The sequence below is a fragment of the Dipodomys merriami genome, unplaced genomic scaffold (assembly GCF_024711535.1).
Source record: "Dipodomys merriami isolate MVZ:Mamm:240054 unplaced genomic scaffold, mDipMer1.0.p SCAF_9, whole genome shotgun sequence".
Lineage (NCBI taxonomy): Eukaryota > Metazoa > Chordata > Mammalia > Rodentia > Heteromyidae > Dipodomys > Dipodomys merriami.
The window spans coordinates 34357631-34377867 of NW_027206512.1; the positions used below are offsets into that span (position 1 = coordinate 34357631).

At 43.6% G+C, this 20237-nt stretch overlaps 1 protein-coding gene across 1 annotated transcript in view; it reads right to left on the reverse strand.

Annotated features, from left to right (window-relative positions):
- Cracd (capping protein inhibiting regulator of actin dynamics) overlaps nt 1–20237 on the reverse strand; it is a 194470-nt gene that overhangs the window by 37689 nt on the left and 136544 nt on the right. The window contains exon 4 of the mRNA XM_070012908.1: nt 8705–8876. Coding sequence (XP_069869009.1) covers nt 8705–8876 — 172 coding nt within the window. The remainder of the gene's footprint in view (nt 1–8704; nt 8877–20237) is intronic.

Consider the following 20237-nt stretch of genomic DNA (forward strand, 5'->3'; position numbering starts at 1 on the left):
TGGCAATGATTAGGGATTCACTTCAGGAATAAGGAAATATAATTACAGTTCCATTTCATCTTGTTTCCATGACAACGAGGCCAATTGCAATTGATCAGCAGTTTTCTTTCTAAACAGTTCCCTGCATCTCATTCAAAAGAAATGCTAATGGGCCATTAAACATCTTCATCAAACAAACTAGAGCTGCAGGAAGACTGGGATCAGATTTGGTGCCATGTGGCATTTCGGAGGCTCACCCTGGAATCCAGTATCCTACAAAAAAATAGGTGGGGGCTGGGAAGGTGGCTCAGTGGTAGAGCGCTTGCTTTGCATGCCTGAGGCCCTGGGTGCGATTCCTCAGCACCACATAAGCAAACAGAAAAAAGCCGGAAGTGGCACTGTGGCTCAAGTGGTAGAGTGCTAGCCTTGAGCTGAAGAGCTGAGGGACAGCACCCAGGCCCAGAGTTCAGGCCCCACAACCGGACCCCCCCCAAAAAAAAATAGGTGGTAATCCACAGATGACGGAGTATCAGGCAAGTTGGGAATGAATAAAAACAGGGTTATGCCACACAAATCGAAGGGATGGATACGTTCAGAATCTTAAACCACATAGTCTTAGAATTGGAAGTCAAGAGAGTCATGCAGTTCCCATGCTCATGCCAGTGTCTTCATCATAGGCCAGCAATCAATCATCGCTTGCCTCTCAAGCCCTGTGAGGCTCCACAGGCCTCCATACTACCTCTTCTACTCCTCAGTTGTCTCCTGTGGAGAAAGATCTCTTCATAAATCTCCCTAGATTTCATCTGAATCCACCTCTTCTTGCTTTGTGTTCTAGTCATCAATGTCTTTTTTAAAAAAACTGACTCATAATATTTCTCTGTTGTGTGCATATGGCAATTTGCAGAAGGTCACAATAGCATGTGCGTTTCTGTCTGTGAGAATCTGGGGAGATGGCATATCCACTGAACCATGACAGGCTGGATTGGTAAGGTCACTGGCTCACCAATGACAGCACCTGCAATCACAGGAGGACCCCCAGCTCCTCCCTCATCTGCTGTGCTCCCCAGCCTCATACTGTATCTCTCACAGCCGCCATGACTGATCCATCCTTCTTTCCCTTGACTCAGCTTGGTTCTCTTGCTTCTCCTGCTCTTTTATTTAATAAGCCCTAAATTTCTGTCCCCTCCCCGCATTCAGTTCAGCACCTCCCAGGTTCCTAAGGGGGAGAAAATAAATGATAGAGTACAATTGGTCTTTTTTAACTTCATCCTCGGAAAGGAATCAAGGCCAAGAGAAGGCGCATGTTGCACCAGGGAGCCTGGGATTTAATGTCATTTCACTGGGGACACATGCCTCCTAAAGCCAAGCATGGAACTTTCCTTTCCCAGCTGGTCAGAGGGGCCACAATACCTGGTACTTTGCTGAAAACGAGAGGATGAACGAGACAAACACTGACTTACATGGTGGGAGGTGTCAATATGGTATAAAGTATAATCCCCACGTATTCATTCATTCATTCATTCATTCATTCAGTAGTTACTGAAAGAATGAATGTCTGGTAGGTTCCAGGCACGGGCTGAGAGCTACACAAGAATGTTGATCCATAAGACTTAACTCTATGGAAAGGTAAAGAAGTTATAAGAACAATACTGGGTGGGGAGGGGGACTTAGTGTAGGCTACGTGGACCAGAGAACACTTCCTCATTAGTGTAGAGAACTGGGGAGAGAAGAGGAAGCAGACACATGATAGATGGCTCACATCTTGTATACCAGGAGCACTGGGATCACTTCAAGTCTCAGTTCTCTCATTTTTAAAGTACTAAAGACTAATGAAATCATCCTGGGCTGGGAAGGTGGCTCAGTGGTAGAGCGCTTGCCTTGCATGCATGAGGCCCTGGGTTCCATTCCCCAGCACCACATAAGCAAAAAGAAAAAAGCCGGAAGTGGTACTGTGGCTCAAGTGGTAGAGCGCTAGCCTTGAGCTGAAGAGCTGAGGGACAGCGCCCAGGCCCAGAGTTCAAGGCTCCACGACCAGACCCCCCTCCCCCCCAAAAAAGAAATCTACCTAACCCTTTAGCATCTGCTATAGTCCCACCAGCAATGTATGAGGGTTCCATCCTTGCCAACATTTAATTTTTTCCTAAGGGCACCTCCTCAGGTGACCTCCATGATATTCAGTATGGCTTATAACTTAGTGGATCCTTCTCTCTCTCTCTCTCTCTCTCTCTCTCTCTCTCTCTCTCTCTCTCTCTCTCTCTCTCTCTCTCTCTCTCTCTCTCTCTCTCTCTCTCTCTCTCTCTCTCTCTCTCTCTCTCTCTCTCTCTCTCTCTCTCTCTCTCTCTCTCTCTCTCTCTCTCTCTCTCTCTCTCTCTCTCTCTGCCAGTCCTGGGGCTTGAACTCAAGGCCTGGGCACTGTCCCTGAACTTTTTGCTCAAGGCCAGCACTCTACCACTTGAGCCACAGTGCCACTTCCAGCTTTTTCTGTTTATGTGGTATTGAGGAATCCAACCCAGGCTTCAGGCATGCTAAGCAAGCACTGTACCACTAAGCCACATTCCCAGCCCTTGTGGACACTTTTATACCTTTTTAAAATGGAAACTTCTATTCAAACCCTATGCTTATTAAAAAATAAGAACCATAAGAGTTGTTTACCTCTGCTGGATACAAGGTTCTTAGCAACTATATTCTTTGCAAATGTTTCTTCCATTCTATGGATGCATTTTTCAGCTTTCATGATGACATCATACATAATATAAAACTTATATTTATATAAAATATGTAATATATATATATAATATAAATATATATATATATATTTATATATATATTTATATATATATATATTTATATTATATATAAAATATATAATATAAAGTACATACGTATTTATATTTATATGAAATACAGTCCAATTAATGTTTTGTTTTTCTTGTTCATTTGTGCTTTTGGCACCTAAGAAACCATACCTAATTCAAAGTCATAGACAGCTGTTGAGTGCTTGTCTGGCATGTATGTGGCCCTTGGGTTCAATCCCCAGAAAGGAAGCAGTACAGTTGGCTAACTCCAGGTAATGGAAATTTACTCTCTTGTTGGCTTTAAAGAGTGTTACAATGATTTTAGGTCTTAGGTTTAGATCTGTAATCCATTTTGAGTTAGTTTTTGGGTACTGTGTAAGGAATCCATATTCATTCTTTCACATGTGATTATCCAATAATCAAAAGGATGTTTTCAAATAGAAAAAGCAACTAATATATTAATAAAATGAAGGACATAAAAAATAAAGCATCTGGGGGCTGGGAAGGTGGCTCAGTGGTAGAGCACTTGCCTTACATGCATGAGGCCCTGGGTTCGATTCCTCAGCACCACATACGCAAAAAGAAAAAAGCCGGAAGTGGCGCTGTGGCTCAAGTGGTAGAGCACTAGCCTTGAGCTAAAGAGCTGAGGGACAGCGCCCAGAGTTCAGGACCCACGACTGGACCCCAAAACAAAAACAAAAAAAATAAAGCATCTGAAAAAAACCATTCACACTATCACGATTACACAAACCAACAACAAAATGCCAGGACCACATAAGACTAGAAGTGAAGAAGGTATTTGCATTTCTGGGACAAACCCCACTTGGTCAAGGTGATTAATTCTTTTCTTTGTTACTGGACTGTGCTCTTACCTATAAAGACATTAGTCTCTGATGGTTTGTTTTCAGCAGCACTGGGTTTGTAATTGCTAGGCAAGCCCTACAACTGAAATCATGTTCCCAGCCCATTTTTTCCTTCCCTCCCTCCCTCCCTTCCTGCCTTCCTCCCTTCCTTCCTTCCTTCCTGAGTCTCATGGTTTCAGTCCCAGCTGACTTTGGACTGCAATCTTCCTATCTATTACTGAAGTGTACAACGAATAGTGGCTTTGTTATTAAGATGAGGCTCTCCCTGACATTTTTGCTCAAGCTGGGCTCAGAGTGCAGTCTTCCCAATCTCTTCCTTCCAAGTAGCTTGGATCACAGGCAGAAACCACCTCACTGCCAGGCGCTGGTGGTTCACACCTGTACTCCTAGCTACTCAGGAAGCTGAGATCTGAGGATCGCAGTTCAAAGCTAGCCCAGGAAGGAAAGTTCGTGAGACTCTTATCTCCAATTAACCACCAGAAAACTGGAGTGGCGCTGTGGCTCAAGCGGTAGAGCGCCTCATATTGAGCTGAAGAGTGCAGGGACAGCTCCCAGGCCCAGAGTTCAAGCCCCAGGACTGACAAAAAAAAAGGAAAGAAAGAAAGAAAGAAAGAAAGAAAGAAAGAAAGAAAGAAAGAAAGAAAGAAAGAAAGAAAGAAAGAAAGAAAGAAAGAAAGAAAGAAAGAAAGAGAAAGAAAGAAAGAAAAAGAAAGAAAGAAAGAAAGAAAGAAAGAAAGAAAGAAAGAAAGAAAGAAAGAAAGAAAGAAAGAGAAATGACCTCCAGGACCATAGCTTTTTTTGTTGTGATTTCTTTGCCTATTTTGGGTGTGAAAGTAATACTGGCTTCATAGAATGAGATGGAAAGTTCCCTCCTACTGTAATTGCCACATTCATTCTCTCATGAAAGTGTCTGCTTATGTTATTATCTAATAGAGCTACCTGCTTTATTTTTTGTCCTTTTGTTCTTCATATAGATTGATTTTTTTTGAATTTCAAGACAACCTTGAGACTATTGAATAATCTCATGCAAAAAAAAAAAAAAAAAAAAAGGAAAATGGGCCTTCCTTACATGACGGGTTAGGCTCCATCTCCAGCTACACTTACCATGGTTTAGAGGGAGCTACGGTCTCCTCATTCCCCAGCCATTTCCTGGTCTCCCTCTCTCTGAGTGAATGCCACTTTTCGCTGTGCTTGTAATTGGCATTTGATACGAAGTGCTGTCTTTGAACAGGGTATCAAAAATACTGCGTGTCAAAGAAACAAGAAGCAGTGGGAATAGATTGCCAGGGAGCAGCCTAGCTTCAGGCAGACACCTGAACCTCCAGACCAAAGCCAGGAGGATAGCTCAGGGTCCCTTGACAAGTTCCCTGGCATGCTTCAGGCTTCTGAAAGGACAGACTAGTGGGCAGTTCAGAGCATATTGTTTACCGGCTTTAAGATGCTAGCCTTCATTTTCTCCTGTTTGAACTAAAGATAGTAAAGCCAGTTTTTGAGAGTTGTGACTATTCCACCAGTCCTCTGTGTAAAACACATCACCATTTGTTCAATGCATGGTAGCTTTAATACATGCTGTTGGATATCCTCCATGAAAAGAGGGTCTGTGATGAAAGGAATCTTTGAAATGCTCCATCCTACAACCCTATTCTTACAGAGGCACAGGGCACAGGAATAAAGTCAAAGCCCCATAAAACTCCATATGAAGAATCTTATTTTGCTGAATGTGGTATCTGAAGCCTATAATACTAAGCTATTTGTGAGGTGGAGATGGAACAGGGGATCAAGGTTCAAGGCCAGCCTGGGGGAAGGAAGGTCAGGGGGAGTTTCCTAAGACTTCATTTCGAAGTTTCCTTGGACTCTATCTTAATAGTGGCATTCACCTGTCATCCTAGGAGAAGCAAAAATAAGAGGATCACAGTCTACACTGGCCTGGGCACCAAGTTGGACTCTATCTCATAAAGAACCAACATCCAAAGACCATCTGAGTGGCTCAAATGATAAAGCACCTGTCTACCATGCACCAGATGCTGAATTCAAACCTCTGTCCTATCCCCCAAACAATCCTCTTACATTTTCCCCCTAGAATTTCTCAAACCAAGATGACCCTTTCTCCATTCTTACATGTAACACTTACTTAGCATTCTTTTGGAAATACAGTATTAGTTATATTTAATTAATAGAAAAAAACACTTTAAATTGGTAAAAAAAAAAAATCGCGTTTTATTTCTTCACTCCCAAAGCATGCCAGCAGTGCATGAGGTACAAAGGTTTCTAAACTACAGAAAGAACAGAATGCTTTAAAAACCCAAGGGAAATGGGAAGTTGCAGCAGCAGGAGATCAGTGGGGAGCTATTTTTAGCCATAGAGACATTTCTCGAATGACAGATTCTAAAGAGTTCAACCTGTTAAAGTTCAGCGACTTTAAGTTAACACTCCGTGAAGAAATGCCATCCTCACAAACCCTGCGGACAACCCAGACTCCTGATATTTAGTAATTCAAGAATTCTCCTTCCCATTGGACTGAAATCTGTCTCGTTGGGCCTCTACCATGTTAACTGAATTTGGAGGTTTGTGTGTTAATGACAGCTTTCCGTTCTGGAAACAGAAAAGAAAAAGTTTCAAGAGGTTTCTTTGGAATCATTACACAATGAAAGGACATAAAATAATCTGTCTGTTAACTGAACAATACACTGGAAGATTTGTTAGCAATGGTATTTTCCATTTTCTCCATTTGTAAATAGAGCAGGCAACCAGCAATTGAGCTCTGTTGTAAGCAGTGCACATAAAATTAGCTTGATACACAGAATTACTATACAAGCACCAATTTCCTGGAAAGAAAGGAGATGCATGTTTTTTTTAAAAAAGATTTCTATTTTCCTATATTTCTCTTTAAAATATTTAAAGAGACATGTTCCAAATTTATAATGCAAAGTTTATTTATCTAGACTCTTATTTATGAGGTGAGCTTTTATATATACAAATGTCTAAATGAAACATTGGCTATGTCTTATAAAGGTAGGTTTCTAAGCAAGAGTTAATAGTGTGAACAGGAAACACTGCGTGTATTTTATAGAAAGGGAGCTGCTAGATCTAATGTGGAATTTTCTCAAATTCTGCAAAACTTCAAGCCTGAAGGAAACTTTCAAGAGGTAAATGGAATATACGAATTAATGGGAGCATATAGCTTCTGTCAGAGTCTAAGACAATTCACCAGATCAGAGATGTGGGCAAACACACACCCAGTACATAAATGACATGTTTTCATAGGACGGTCCTTCCAAAGGTGAACTTTCCAGACCTGACCTCATTTTGCATTAGATTGCTTCTTGGGCACACTTGATTCACTCTGAGTATTGAAGAAAAAAATCCATTCCTATTTTACAACTGAAGAAATGGAAGTAAAGCCAAAATTGATTCACACTGAAAATATTGGGGATAAGGAGATGAAGAGGTAGAGGGGATTGTCACTCAATGCTAGCTCTGTGTCTCCCCCCACCCCAGATAAATCCTTTCCTTCCAATTTCCTTTCTCTGAAGACTAGAATGAAATCAATCATTTGTTTACCCTAAAGGTTAAGTGCAATGGAAAAACCAATGCAGGCCCATCTAGGCAAAGAGCCAGTATTAGTGAGAAGCAATGGATACTGTTGGTGACGCTCTAGGACTCTATGTGTGCTGCTTTTCTATGGTCTTGGTATTAGGTGCACAAGTAGTGTACTGGAATTCTCTTACTGACACACACTACAGATTGCTTTTGTCTTTGTCCTTGGACCACATTAAAGACATAACAGGTTTTACTATTCATCTCATTAGCACATATTAGGTAGCTCAGGCAATATCAGGCATTGAAAGGTAACTTTTTTTTTTTTTTTGGTGCCAGTTCTGGGGTTTGAGCTCAAGGCTGGGGCACTGTTCCTGAGCTTTTGTGCTCTAGGCTTGTGCTCCACCACTTGAGGGACAGCTCCACGTCTGGCTTTTGCGGGGGCGGTTAGTTGGAGATAAAGTTTCATGGAGTTTGCTGCTCAAGCTGGCTTTGAACTGTGATCCTCAGATCTCAACCTCCTGAGTAGCTAGGATTATAGGTATAAGCCACTGGTACCCAGCTAAAAGAAACACACACACACACACACACACACACACACACACACACACACACACACACACACACACACACACACACACACACACACACACACACACACACACACACAGGTTTTGTTTTGTTTTTTTGAGCACCTAATAGGAGGCTTAATAAAATCTGGTCTCTATATTCATAAGACTAATAGTAGAGAGATAGAATAACTTCCACAGGAAATATCAAGTAGGAAATATCAAGAAATATCTCTGTAGGTGCTGGAGACCCAATGCTAGAAATGCAGGCAAGAACCAACAAATCAGACCGGAGTGTGGCAAGACTTCTTAAGGAGCGACCATAATGGACTTAGCCAATGCAGGCTGACCTCCCTTCCCTTCTGTTTCTCCACCAGATGTGTTCTGGCCTGAGTCCTATGAGAGGAAGGAAGGAAGGAGACAATTTGAGAGGCGGAAGGAGGGAAGAAAAAGAAGGGAGAAAGGGGAGGAAGGATGGAAGGAGACTAAGAAGGAGAAATCATGTCCACCAAGAACTCACGTCCAAAGCTGCTAGAGATAGCGAGGGGTAAAAGGGTGTTGCCCTGCACCAGAACCATCTGCATCCTCCACGCCAATTCAGTCACTCTTCTATGTCTACCTTCTCTTTGCTGAGTACTGGGACATAGGAACTTGGTCTTCAACTGGAAGGATCTCGCTGAGCCAGACCAGAGAGGAGCCGACTTTGTACCACCCATGAAGGCATGGAATAAAAACCCAATCTCCTTTCACTTGGGAGAAATGATGGCAGGCTCCTTTGCTAAGTCTCCAGGGTGACATCTCCACAGATAGCACACCGAGTGCCACGCGCATGCCCCAGCTGGGACACACCAAGGAGGCCTCTCCTGTGTTCTAAGTCCAAAAACAGCACCTGCCTCCCTTGGGGTCCCTTGCCCATCCCGGGCCTCTGCCAGAGACAGGAAAGGAAAGCGGGCCTTGTTACCTCAGACTGTCCTCCAGGGTCTCCTCATCCGAAGAGAAGGCCCCATTGCTCACACCTGGGACACCATCACTCTTCTGCTTCACTGACTCCTCCCGGGAAAACGAAGTATCTTTCTTTTTCCTTTTGCCAAACAACTTCTTAAAAGGCTGGAACTTGCCTCCCTTCTTCTTGTCTGTGGATTACAAGATAAACACACATACACACACAGCAGTTTGATAGGGTTGGGCCTCTGAGCCTAAGGGCAAATTACAATCAAGAAAGCCAGGGCAAAGGGCAGCCATCAGCCAAGCCTGGTGCCAGAAATACCAAGGCCAGCCCTGGTACAGCCTGTGAACACAGCAATCCACAGGCATGGTATGCACTCGATTCCCTCAGAATCCCAGGAAACATCTGGGAAGAAAACAGGAGGCAGGAGCTTCAGGGCCTGTCTAGTTCCCCTTCGGACTTAGCCACAAAAGGGTGAGGCCTGTTTTCTTTAACAAAGCAGGTGTCCAAAGCCCTTCTCCAGGGAAGAAGCTGAGGAAAAATATGTTAAGTTGTACAGGTGTTGAAGAAAATGTCACTCATTCATTCTGCCTTAGTCCTTATTAGACACAGAAGGTAACTGCTAACTCTTGGCACTAGCCTTCTCCTAGCCCCTGTCCCACTCTACTCCCCAAGCCCTCCTCTCTACATACCTCCAGTTTAGTTCTTAGCTTTTAAAAATCTCCTAGGAGGAGACCCAAAGGAGCTGCCATGAGCATCTCCCTGTGTGTCACTGCACCCCGGCGTGCTGCCAGCATTCGCTACAGAGTTCAGGAATGACTTTTCAGTGCTGTTCCTCCAGATACAAACTCCTTCCCACTGCTCCACCTTTCAAAACAAAGTGTAAATCACTGTCTCCCAGAAAAGCAGCTTTTCACATTTTTTGTTTGTTTTTGTTTTCTTTAGGAAACATAAAGAGCCACTTATGTAACAGTTTAGCCATTATTAAAAAAAGAAGAAGAAGAAGAAGCCGGGTGCCAGTGGCTCACACCTACAATCCTAGCTACTCGGGAGGCTGAGGTCTGAGGATCACGGTTCAAAGCCAGCCTGGGCAAGAAAATCCATGAGATTCTTATCTCCAAGAAACCACTAGAAAACTGGAAGTAGTGCTATATGGCTCAAGTGGTAGAGCGCTCACCTTGAGCTGAAGAGCACAGGGACAGCGCCCAGGCCCAGAGTTCAAGCCCCATTACTGACGAAAGAAGGAAGGAAGGAAGGAAGGAAGAAAGAAAGAAAGAAAGAAAGAAAGAAAGAAAGAAAGAAAGAAAGAAAGAAAGAAAGAAAGAAAGGAAGGAAGGAAGGAAGGAAGAAAGAAGAGAAAGAAAAAAAAAGAACAAAAAGAAGAAAAAACAAACCCAACTGTTTAACTCTTAGGAGGTATGGCTGATCTAAGAATGTGATAGCTATTAACTCAATCTTCACAACTCTACGAGATAGATATTACAAATGCCTCCCCTCACCCCGGCCACCTTACACAGAAAGAACTCGAGAAACAGATGAAATAACATACCTGTATCTATATTTATTGATCAAGTTATATCTATATCTATATCTGCAGCTACTGGGGTTTTAAGCCTGAATACTCTACCATTTGAGTAACATACTTGTTCCCTTAGATTTAATTTTTGTTTTATTTTTCAAATAGGACCTTGTTCTTGTACTAATCTCTCTCTCTTTTTTTTTTTTTTTTGCCCAGACTGGCCTCCTGAGTAGCTGGATTATAGGTGTGAGCCACCATTCCTAGTAGGAAATATTTAAAGCAAGAATCAGGAGTTCTGAAGAAGGAAAACAAATAGAAGGCATATGGGTATTTAAATGTACCTGCAGGAGAACTGGGTAGCTAGTCGCTCACACCTGAAATCCCGGCTATTCAGAAGGCTGAGATCTGAGGATCAAAGTTGAAACCCAACTAGGGCAGAAAAGCTTATTAGACTCTATTTCCAATTAACTAGCAAAAACATGCCAGACTGGAGGCACAGATCAAGTGGTAGCGTGCCATCTGTGAGTGAAAAAGCCAAGTGAGAGCAAGAGACTCCAAGTATTCAAGTTCCAGTACCGACACACAGAGAAGAGAGATACCTGCAGGGAACACACAGGTCCAACCTTCCTAGCTGACTCTTGGTGGGCCCAGAGTTCCCGGGTCCAGGTCCTACACAGGAGTCTGGGCCTAACACTGTGATGAGTGATGCAGCACCAGATGGAAGAGGCAAAGGAGAGAACACCAGGGTAAGGAGGGCTTCGGAGGCCCTGAGGGGCTTTCAGCAAGCACAGAATGGCCTCCTGTAGTGATCCATCTGCAAAGCTAGCCACTTGAGGACTGCTAGTAAAGGTCTGCCTGGTGCTGCTCCTCATACAGCTAATCTTGCACATTTACACATGCGGCTTCCCAGGAAGACTGTCAAAGTCCAGTGTCACACAGGGTTCTTCTCGGAGATCTCCCGGAATGCCGGTTCAGCAATGCCCTGTCTGTTATCACAAAGGCCAAGAACAATAAAAACCTAACCCAGCTCTCCCTTCAACAACCAGCCCTTCTGACCAGGAGGAGAAAAAGATCGGAAGTCCTAATGACAAGTTCTCTTAGGAAGACTCAGACTACAGAAGCCTGCTGGCTCCAGAGTCTAGAGACATCTCAGTTATGGAACATAACTTCCTGATTTTTCACTTCCAAATCAGAACTATCTTTAGCTATTAAGGTTTGTCTTATGATTTCTATTTTTTTAGCACTGACTGGCAATTGATTAATTTTCTACGTTTGACTTCATGAAAAGATTCAGTAATGACATTGAGGTCTATCCCATGTTGAAATAGCCAGTAAGTGATAGTAATATATAAATTTTACAAGTGAGGAAAGAAGTTACATTCTTATTTGTTTCCCCAATTTATATTCTCCAATGTAAGAGCTCTCCTATCAAAAGTAAGTTAATGAAACACATGCAATTTCATGCTACGATGATTGGAATATGTGTACACTGCTGTCTATCTTGTCATCAGCTTATGACTCTAGAGCAGTAGTTGCAGTTTGCTTCCATAGAATCAACAGTGCATGGCCTCTGTGCACTGAAAATAGCCAGTAGCCGCCATTTGCTTGACAAAGAGCAATTGCTATTGTGATGGTTTTTGTGGTACACAGATGGGTCCTAGAAGCTGGAAGCAATTTAAACAAAACAGAGCACACTTCTGCAATGTTAATGGGGGCGGTCCTCCAATCCAGCACCAATGTGAAAGGTAGTTGAGCAAAGTAGTCTCCAATACAGAGCCTCTAAGATAATATTTTAGAATTTTACAACACAAACTTACTCTTGTTGAGTGCAGGGGTGGTGAGGGGAAGAAGGCAGGGTTGGGGGGGGAGAGGAAGGACAGATGTAGCTATTACCAAGTTCAGTTTTATTTTACTGACTACAGCTCCCATTAGGGGTTAAGTGTGCAGATCTCAGAGACAAGAGCACTTGGCTCAGATCCTGATCGCCATCTATTACTAGCTTTGAAACATCTGCTCCCCAGCCTCGCCAGAAATTTGCCATCTTAAGCTGTAAGATTAAATTTATAGGCAATGAGGTGGTGGGCGCCACATTTTTTTAATAGTTCAGCATCTTTCTGTCATAATTTTCCACATTAAAGAACTTACAGATGCACATGGACTGCTTTAGGGATCATACATTTTCATGCTTAAAGGACTGAATTAAAATTAATTTATTTTCATGATCCAGTAGTTACTTTAGTTTTTTTTTCATTTAAAGAAGTGCTCATTACCTATTATTTCTCAGATAAAATGATATACCATCCGAAGGCTGTATCATCTAATTGTTAGTTTATATAGAAGAGTCTGAAAAATTAAAAATCATGGGGCAAGTCAAACAAATCTGAATCATTGGTCATAAGGATGCAACCCTTACGTTTTCATTTTGTCACCCCAAAACAATAAAAGTACCCAACTCTTCTGCACTGGAAGTCTATGCTATGCATCCAAATGAGAAACAGGAATTTCCTGGGACAGTTCATTTTAAGTACCATAATGTCTTAACCTGGAGTTTCTCAGAAGTATGTACTAGGTGTTTAAGGCCTAGCCACCTGGGAATCCAGGTCAGATAAAGTAAGTGTGTTTGTTGACTGTGCTTCTTCAGAGGCCAGCCATGACTACAGTTCCTCAACATATGCTCCTCTCCCCACACCCCATTCTGCTCCTGCGCTTCCCAGATAGCAAACACAGGACCTTATGCATTCTAGGTGAGAGCATTACTGAGGAACTACTTCTTCAGTCCTCCCCATTTTTTTCAAATACCTTTAGGTGCTTTAAGTACTCTCCCTAGCCCCATCTCCCTCCCTCCCTCCCTCCCACCCTCCAGCGCTCTCCCATGCAAGCTCTCTCTCTCTCCCCCCTCCCTCTCTCTCTCCCTCTCATACACACACACATCCTCTCAAACACTGTGCATCTTGCTCAGTACACTTGAGTGAGTTGACTACAACATGTTAGGCTGTTTTGATTAATAAGCATAATTGTCTGAATCCTACATTTTTACTAATTTAAGGATATTTTTGCATTGCTTTGGGAAAACTGAAGATTTTTTTTTTACAAGAGATTGTGAAATTTAAAAGATTGCTGGGTGCTGGTGGTTCACACTTGTATGCCTACCTATTCAGGAGGCTGATATCCCAGTTCAAAGCCAGCTATGGCAGGAAAAGCTATGAGACTCTCATCTCCAATTAACCACAAGAAACAGGAAGTGGCACTATGTGGCTCAAAGTGGTGGAGCACTAGCCTTGACTAAAGATCTCAGGGACAGCACCCAGGTCTGAGTTCAAGCCCTGTGGAAAGGAAGAAAGAAAGAAAGAAAGAGAGAAAGAGAGAGAGAAAGAGAGAGAGAAAGAGAGAGAGAAAGAGAGAGAAAAAGAGAGAGAGAAAGAGAGAGAGAAAGAGAGAGAGAAAGAGAGAGAGAAAGAGAGAGAGAAAGAGAGAGAGAAAGAGAGAGAGAAAGAAAGAAAGAGAAAGAGAGAAAGAGAAAGAGAGGAAAAGAGAGAAAGAGAGAGAGGGAGAGAGGGAGGGAGGGAGGGAGGGAGGGAGGGAGGGAAGGAAGGAAGGAAGGAAGGAAGGAAAGGTTATATAACACACCATGCCACAACCACCATACTTGTACCAAACCCCATAACCCCAGGACATTGCAGTGATGACCAAGAAGCTGGCTACAAGTTGGGTAGACTTGTGCAGCATGTGCAGGGCTGAGTAATGTCAAGACCGAGGCCCAAGTCCTACCTCCAGACAGGAGGGGGAGGGGCAGCATGGCAGCTGGTTGAGTTACAAGGGGAAAGAAGAATAGGAGGAAGATACTTGCTGTCTGCTAAGTGAGAAAATGAACACAGTTCTGGAATTCTTTTGAAGGGGGAGAAGGCCTTTGGAACCACAGTGAGGGGCAGTAGAGGCTGTGGCTGTGACAATCAGGGGTCAGAGGCTGAGAATGTGGTGAGAAACGCATCTCCAGGACTCATAGGGCATCTGAGGGTACAGGCTAGGGTGTATGCTGTGTCCTCTGGAACAGGCACAAAGCATGGATTTGCTGTTTCCTCAGCTGTAAATGCTTTTTTCCTCCTCCTCTTTTCCTCCTCCTCCTCTTCTTCTTCTTCCTCCTCCTCCTCCTCTTCTGTTTCCTCCTCTTCCTCCTCCTCCTCCTCCATCTTTTTGTCAGTTATGGGGCTTGAATTCAGGGCCTGGGCACTGTCCCTGAGCTCTTTTGCTCAAGGCTAGTGCACAACCACTTTGAGCCACATCTCCATTTCCAGTTTCTTGGTGGTTAACTGGAGATTCGAGTCTCTGCCTGGGCTGACTTTGAACGGCAGTCCTCAGATCTCAGCCTCTTGAGTAGCTGGGATTAGAGGTATGAACCACCAGTGCCTGGTTCTTTCTTCCTTTTAAAAAGGAGCAATTTTATTTATTCTTTGAGCCCTCTATCCTTAGAGATTTCCCCAAGCTCCCAACCCAGTGGTGATTTACCACGCCTTCCTCTGGCCCCTGTGTGGGTGATTCATACTTGGCTTCCTCACACCACTTATGGCAGTGGACCTCAAGTTAATATGTTTAACATCCTAACCCTTGTACCTCAGAACTGGACTATCTGAAGACAAGGTCTTTAAAGGTATTTAAGGTTAATTAGGTAAAACAGTGACAGGATCATCAGGTGGGGCACTCGTCAAATACGAGCCATAATCTCACGGAGGCAATCAGGACCCAGACACACACAGATGACCGTGACACCGACAAAGAAGATGGCCACCTACAAGGCCAGGAAAAAGCTCTCAGAAGACACATCAATGGTGACATCACTTTGATTATGGACTTTTGTTCCCAGGATCGTGAGGGGGAAAAAAATTGCATTTTTAAAGACAGCAGTGGGTAAACAAACAATACACCTCCTTGTAGGTGGGTGACATCAGACATCACTTCAGCTATGCGGCTTTGTGAACTCAGTACCTCTGTCCCTTTCCATTCCTTCTACCTAAAATATCTTTCTCCCTCCTCCTAGAGAACATGTGACTGCCCCCCCCCACCCCAGAGGCAATCCAGATCTACATTCTCTATAAAGCTTTCCTTGAACACTCCAATCAGAAAGAACAACTCTTTCCATTGTCTGCTGGCCTACTGCACAGCATGTGACAGCTTTCTTACCGGTCAGTCCCCCTGGGGACAGCGCCTGGTCTTGCTCTGTGTCCTCAGCACCCTCGCATGATGCCTGCTGCTCAATAATACAGATCTCCTGATCGGCCAGATGTTTGAGAAGTCAGAAATTTCCAAATTGCACAAAGGTGTATTCAGATTCTCTTAGGGATTGCCACAGCATTTCACCATCAAACCCAGTCTTTTTGGAAATGTCAGTGTTCACAGTAAGCGTTGTGAACAAATGAGTCTGTACCAGACTTACAAAGAACCGTTGGGACACTGACAATACAGATAAAGGACAGAGATGCTGTTATGCTATCATCTCCCTTGTTCTGAGAAGCAAATTTGTTCCAATGTGATTGATGCGTACCATCTCATCCACAAGAATCACTAGGTGGCTGGGCGTTGGTGGCTCATACCTGTAAACCTAGGCAATCAAGAGACTGAGATTTGAGGAACATGATTTGAAGCCAGCCCAGTCAGGAAAGTCAGTGACTCTTATCTCCAATTAAGCACCAGAAAACCAGAAAAGTGGTGCTGTGGCTCAAAATGGTAGAACACTAGCCTTGAGCAAAAGAGCTCGGGAACAGGGTCCAGGCCCTGAGTTCAAGCCCCATGACCAACAAAAACCAAAAATAAGCAAAGAGAAACAGATGGTAGAAACTACATCAGCTGAACTAAAGTATAGAGAAACAAAATAAAAACGCCTACCAGCACAACCCCAAGTATCTTGCAGTGGCTTTGGATCGCTGCCTTGTGAGAGTTGCCTGTATACCAGGTGCTCTTGGTTACCAATTGATTTTCAACAACCCTCCTTCCACATCATTCCACCCCACCCCCAGAGGCCTCCTCCAAATGTTCCTGTCCATAGCAAACTTTACTTCTTCAATGTCAAACGTCACATTTGTTACACCTAGAGACTTCTAACCATTCACATCTATACCACTGTGCTAGATTTTTCACTAAGTTCCTTTCCTTTTAAAAGTTAGGGTTCAACTTTATTCCTGAGACACTAGGTGAGTCTAGGACAGTACTTTATAACCAAATGCTGTATTATTAGCAAGTATAAATATTCAAACTAACGAATGGATGCATGCCACACTTACAAAGAGCTCGTAAACTGTCCCTGCCACGGATGAACTTTCTGAGTCAGTGCTGTGATTTTCAGAGCATGATTTTCCTTAATGTCTTGACTTTTGGCAATAGACGTGTCACTCACACCAGAACAGACTGACTGTGCCTAAGCAGAATCTCCTGAAATGGCTTCCAGGAACGTAGGTCTAGGCAAGGACCTACTAATGAAAATGACAACTCCAGGGCTGCTTCTCATCCCCACCTAGTTCTCAAAGCCACATCAATGCTTGAACCTTTCTAGGTTTTTGTCCACGGATCTGTCAAAACTCCCTTTTACATATGCTTCACACTTCACAAGGGAAAGCAAATAATAGAAATAGTAACAGAGGCAGAGAGGGTTTCTGATGTGAAGCCTCCGTGTTTGGAAACAGTTCTCCCACAGAGTGGAAGCCATGTGGGCGGCCGTTTCTCTCCCTGGCAGTTTCCTAGGATGCTGTGAATCAGGATCCACTGGGAGTGGGGAAATAGCGGGGGAGGGCCTGCTACCTGGCCTTGTGGATTCACCGCAGCAGCAAAAATCCTCTGCAAGAGCTACCATTCCACAAAGGCTGAACTCATGAACATCACAGCCATTCCACACTTACTGAATGCCCACTGCCTGGAGGGTCTGTGCTAGCCCCCCACTGGCAGTACAAAAACAAAAACAAACAAAAACACCCCCCAAACCCTGAAGGGGTTCAACCTGGAAACAAAACCAGCAGGAGAGAGACAGATGTTAACTATCTGATCCATGAAGAGATTTATTGAAAGGAGTTGGCTCACACAGATGGAGGACTAGCCAAGGCACGAGTGAAATCTCTGTGCAAGTCATCAGAAAGGGCAGGTTGAAGTTCACACACCTGGAGTAAAGCTGCTGACCATAGGGAGCACTTCTTCTCTCAAGGAAACCGCAAGACCTTCTTTTAAAACCTTCCAATATGTTCAGTCAGGCCTACCCAGATTATCTTGAATAATCTTATTTAAAGCCAATTGACTATGGACCTTAAATACATCTATAAAAAACACACAGCAATGGTTTAATTAAGCATTAGAGATCCATTACAGTAACTGGGACCCTAGCCTAGCCAAGCTGACACATCAGAGAGCTCCTCAGACTCTACCCTGTGTCAACCTGGCACCCAGACAAACGGCTTCAAACAAAACTGAATCTATAGTCAACAGCAAAGCCATAATTGTCCTTACATGATTCCAATATCCCACATGCATCTGCAAATATACTACTCTTTCCCAGAAGAGGATGTCAATCAAGCCCCTGAGTGGTATTATTCATACTTCTCCTTGGATATCCTGGAACTTAAAATGATATAAACTGGGTGTCGGTGGCTCACACCTGTAATCCTACCTACTCAGAAGGCTGAGATCTGAGGATTTTGATTCAAAGTCAGGAGAGGTGGAGAGTCAATAAAACTCTTACCTCTAAATAACCACACACACACACACACACACACACACACACACACACACACACACACACACACACACACACACACACACACACACACACACACACACACACACACACACACACACAGAGCCAGAAATGGAACTGTGACTCAAGTAGTAGGGAGCCAGCCTTGAACAAAAAAGCTCAGGGACTAAGCTGGGAAAGTGGCTCAGTGGTAGAGTGCTTACCTTGCATGCATGAGGCCCTGGGTTTGATTCCTCAGCACCACATAAGCAGAAAAAGCCAGAAGTGGCACTGTGGCTCAAGAGGTAGAGTGCTAGTCTTGAGCTGAAGAGCTAAGGGACAGCGCCCAGGCCCGGAGTTCAGGCCCCATGACCAACAACAAAAAAAGCCCAGGGACAGTGCCCAGGCCCTGAGTTCAAGCCTCAGGACCAGCACAAACAAACAACAAATCATGATAGTATCATAACTTGTTTTAGATGATGGAAGGATAAAGTAAGAAAAAAAAAAGCAAAAAATGCCTGGTTAATATAGGCACAAATACATTCATGACAAATAAAGAAAAACTACAGCTATTAGAGTCCCTCTTTCCCCAAGCAGCCATGTGGACAAGACTGGTCCTTCTGCTACCTAGTCTATATTACCTTTGCCCTCAGCAAGAATCAGCTGGCTGTGGTTCTCTGCTAGGTAGAAAACCCACAGCAGAATCCCTCAGAAATCTAGGTCATTGGCCATCCCGAATTGGATTGTTCTGGCCTTCACTGTCTTTAATTATAGGATGTTGGGAGTACTACAAGATGTCTTAAGGGGTTCACAGTATTTCAGACAAACTTTGTCGCCTCCACTGTGCAGTGCCCCTCCCCACCCCCCCAATTTCCCCTGGTAATCAGAATTGCTCACTCCGGAATTTCTTCTTCGTCTGCTAAGTGAACAATGTAGCTGGATGGCAGAGGGAATCATTGCTGTGGCTCCTGGTGAAGCATTCTTCCTTTAGGAACTAAGCCCTCTAGATAAGCAAGTCTTCAGATTGGAAATAAAACTTTCCCTAGTGGGTCACTAAGGGTAATAGCAAAAGAGACAATCCAATCTACATCTTTTGATTGGTGGGCCCACAAATCATGGCTATGAGAGAAATAGCACAAAACAGTGGATACTGACTTAGAGAATTTGCATTCAGGCAATCCTGGGATTAGCATTCTCGAGGGATACCTTGACACTCTGTCTATTCTATGAGGTCTCTCTAGTCCACTCCCCTAGTCCTCTGTTACCATTAAAAAAAAATCATATCCCTTCCAAGTCCCTGACCCTCAATCCTACAGAATCCATACAGCTTCATATCTTCGATATTTCTTTTTCCAAGCAATATGAACCATCAGCTGCAGTACTTAAGTTCTGCCAATGGAGGGAATTTCTATTCCCCACTGTGCCAGGATAGGGCAATAGCATAACAACTTTCAGATGCTGCCCACACTATCCTGCAGAATCAAACTATAAACCAGACATTTGCCTGGGCTAGCCTTGGACCATGATCCTCCTACCTGTACCTTTCATGTAGCTGTGTGGTGAGATTATATACCGGACTGGAAAATGTATTTCTTGCTCGGCATCAAGTAAAATATGTTTGAGAAATTGTTGAGGAAACACAACTATGTTTCCTATGAAGCTAAGCATTTCAACACAAGAATCAACGGCTATTGCCTTTGTGGCAGTCAGTTTGGCTAAAAGAAGATGAAAAAGTGCTGCTTGCATAGTAGACTGGGGGCTGCTATGGTGATGAAATAGACCTCACAACATGGGCAAAGCCGAGCTAATGTCTATAAGGGCTGGAATCTGCCGCTGGGCTTTGGTTATTTGGTTTCTTTTTTTTTTAAATATTTTATTTTATTTTATTTGAGAACATACTGTACAGAGGGGTTACAATTACATGGGCAGGATAATGCATACATTTCTTACCAAGCATTGCAGCCTCCTCCTTTGTTTACCCTACACCTCCCTTCCCAGCCTCCCCCCTCCCCCCCCACCCAATCATACCCCCCTCCCCCCCCCCACACCAACATTGTAAAGCTGGTTTTGACATGACATTTTGTACTTCTCATTGTTGCAACAGGTCCACCTGAATCCTTAAACGACTTGTTTGTCCCCATCTCCTCCACATGTTATACTGACATCAAATATAGTGAAAGCAGGGGTTACACTGTAGGGGAGGGACATACACAGCAACAAAGAAATAATCTTATAAATGCGTTAGAAACACATGCATGAAAGAAACGAAAACATTAAAATACATATTTAAGGGTTCATTTTCCTAACATCACATTATCTGA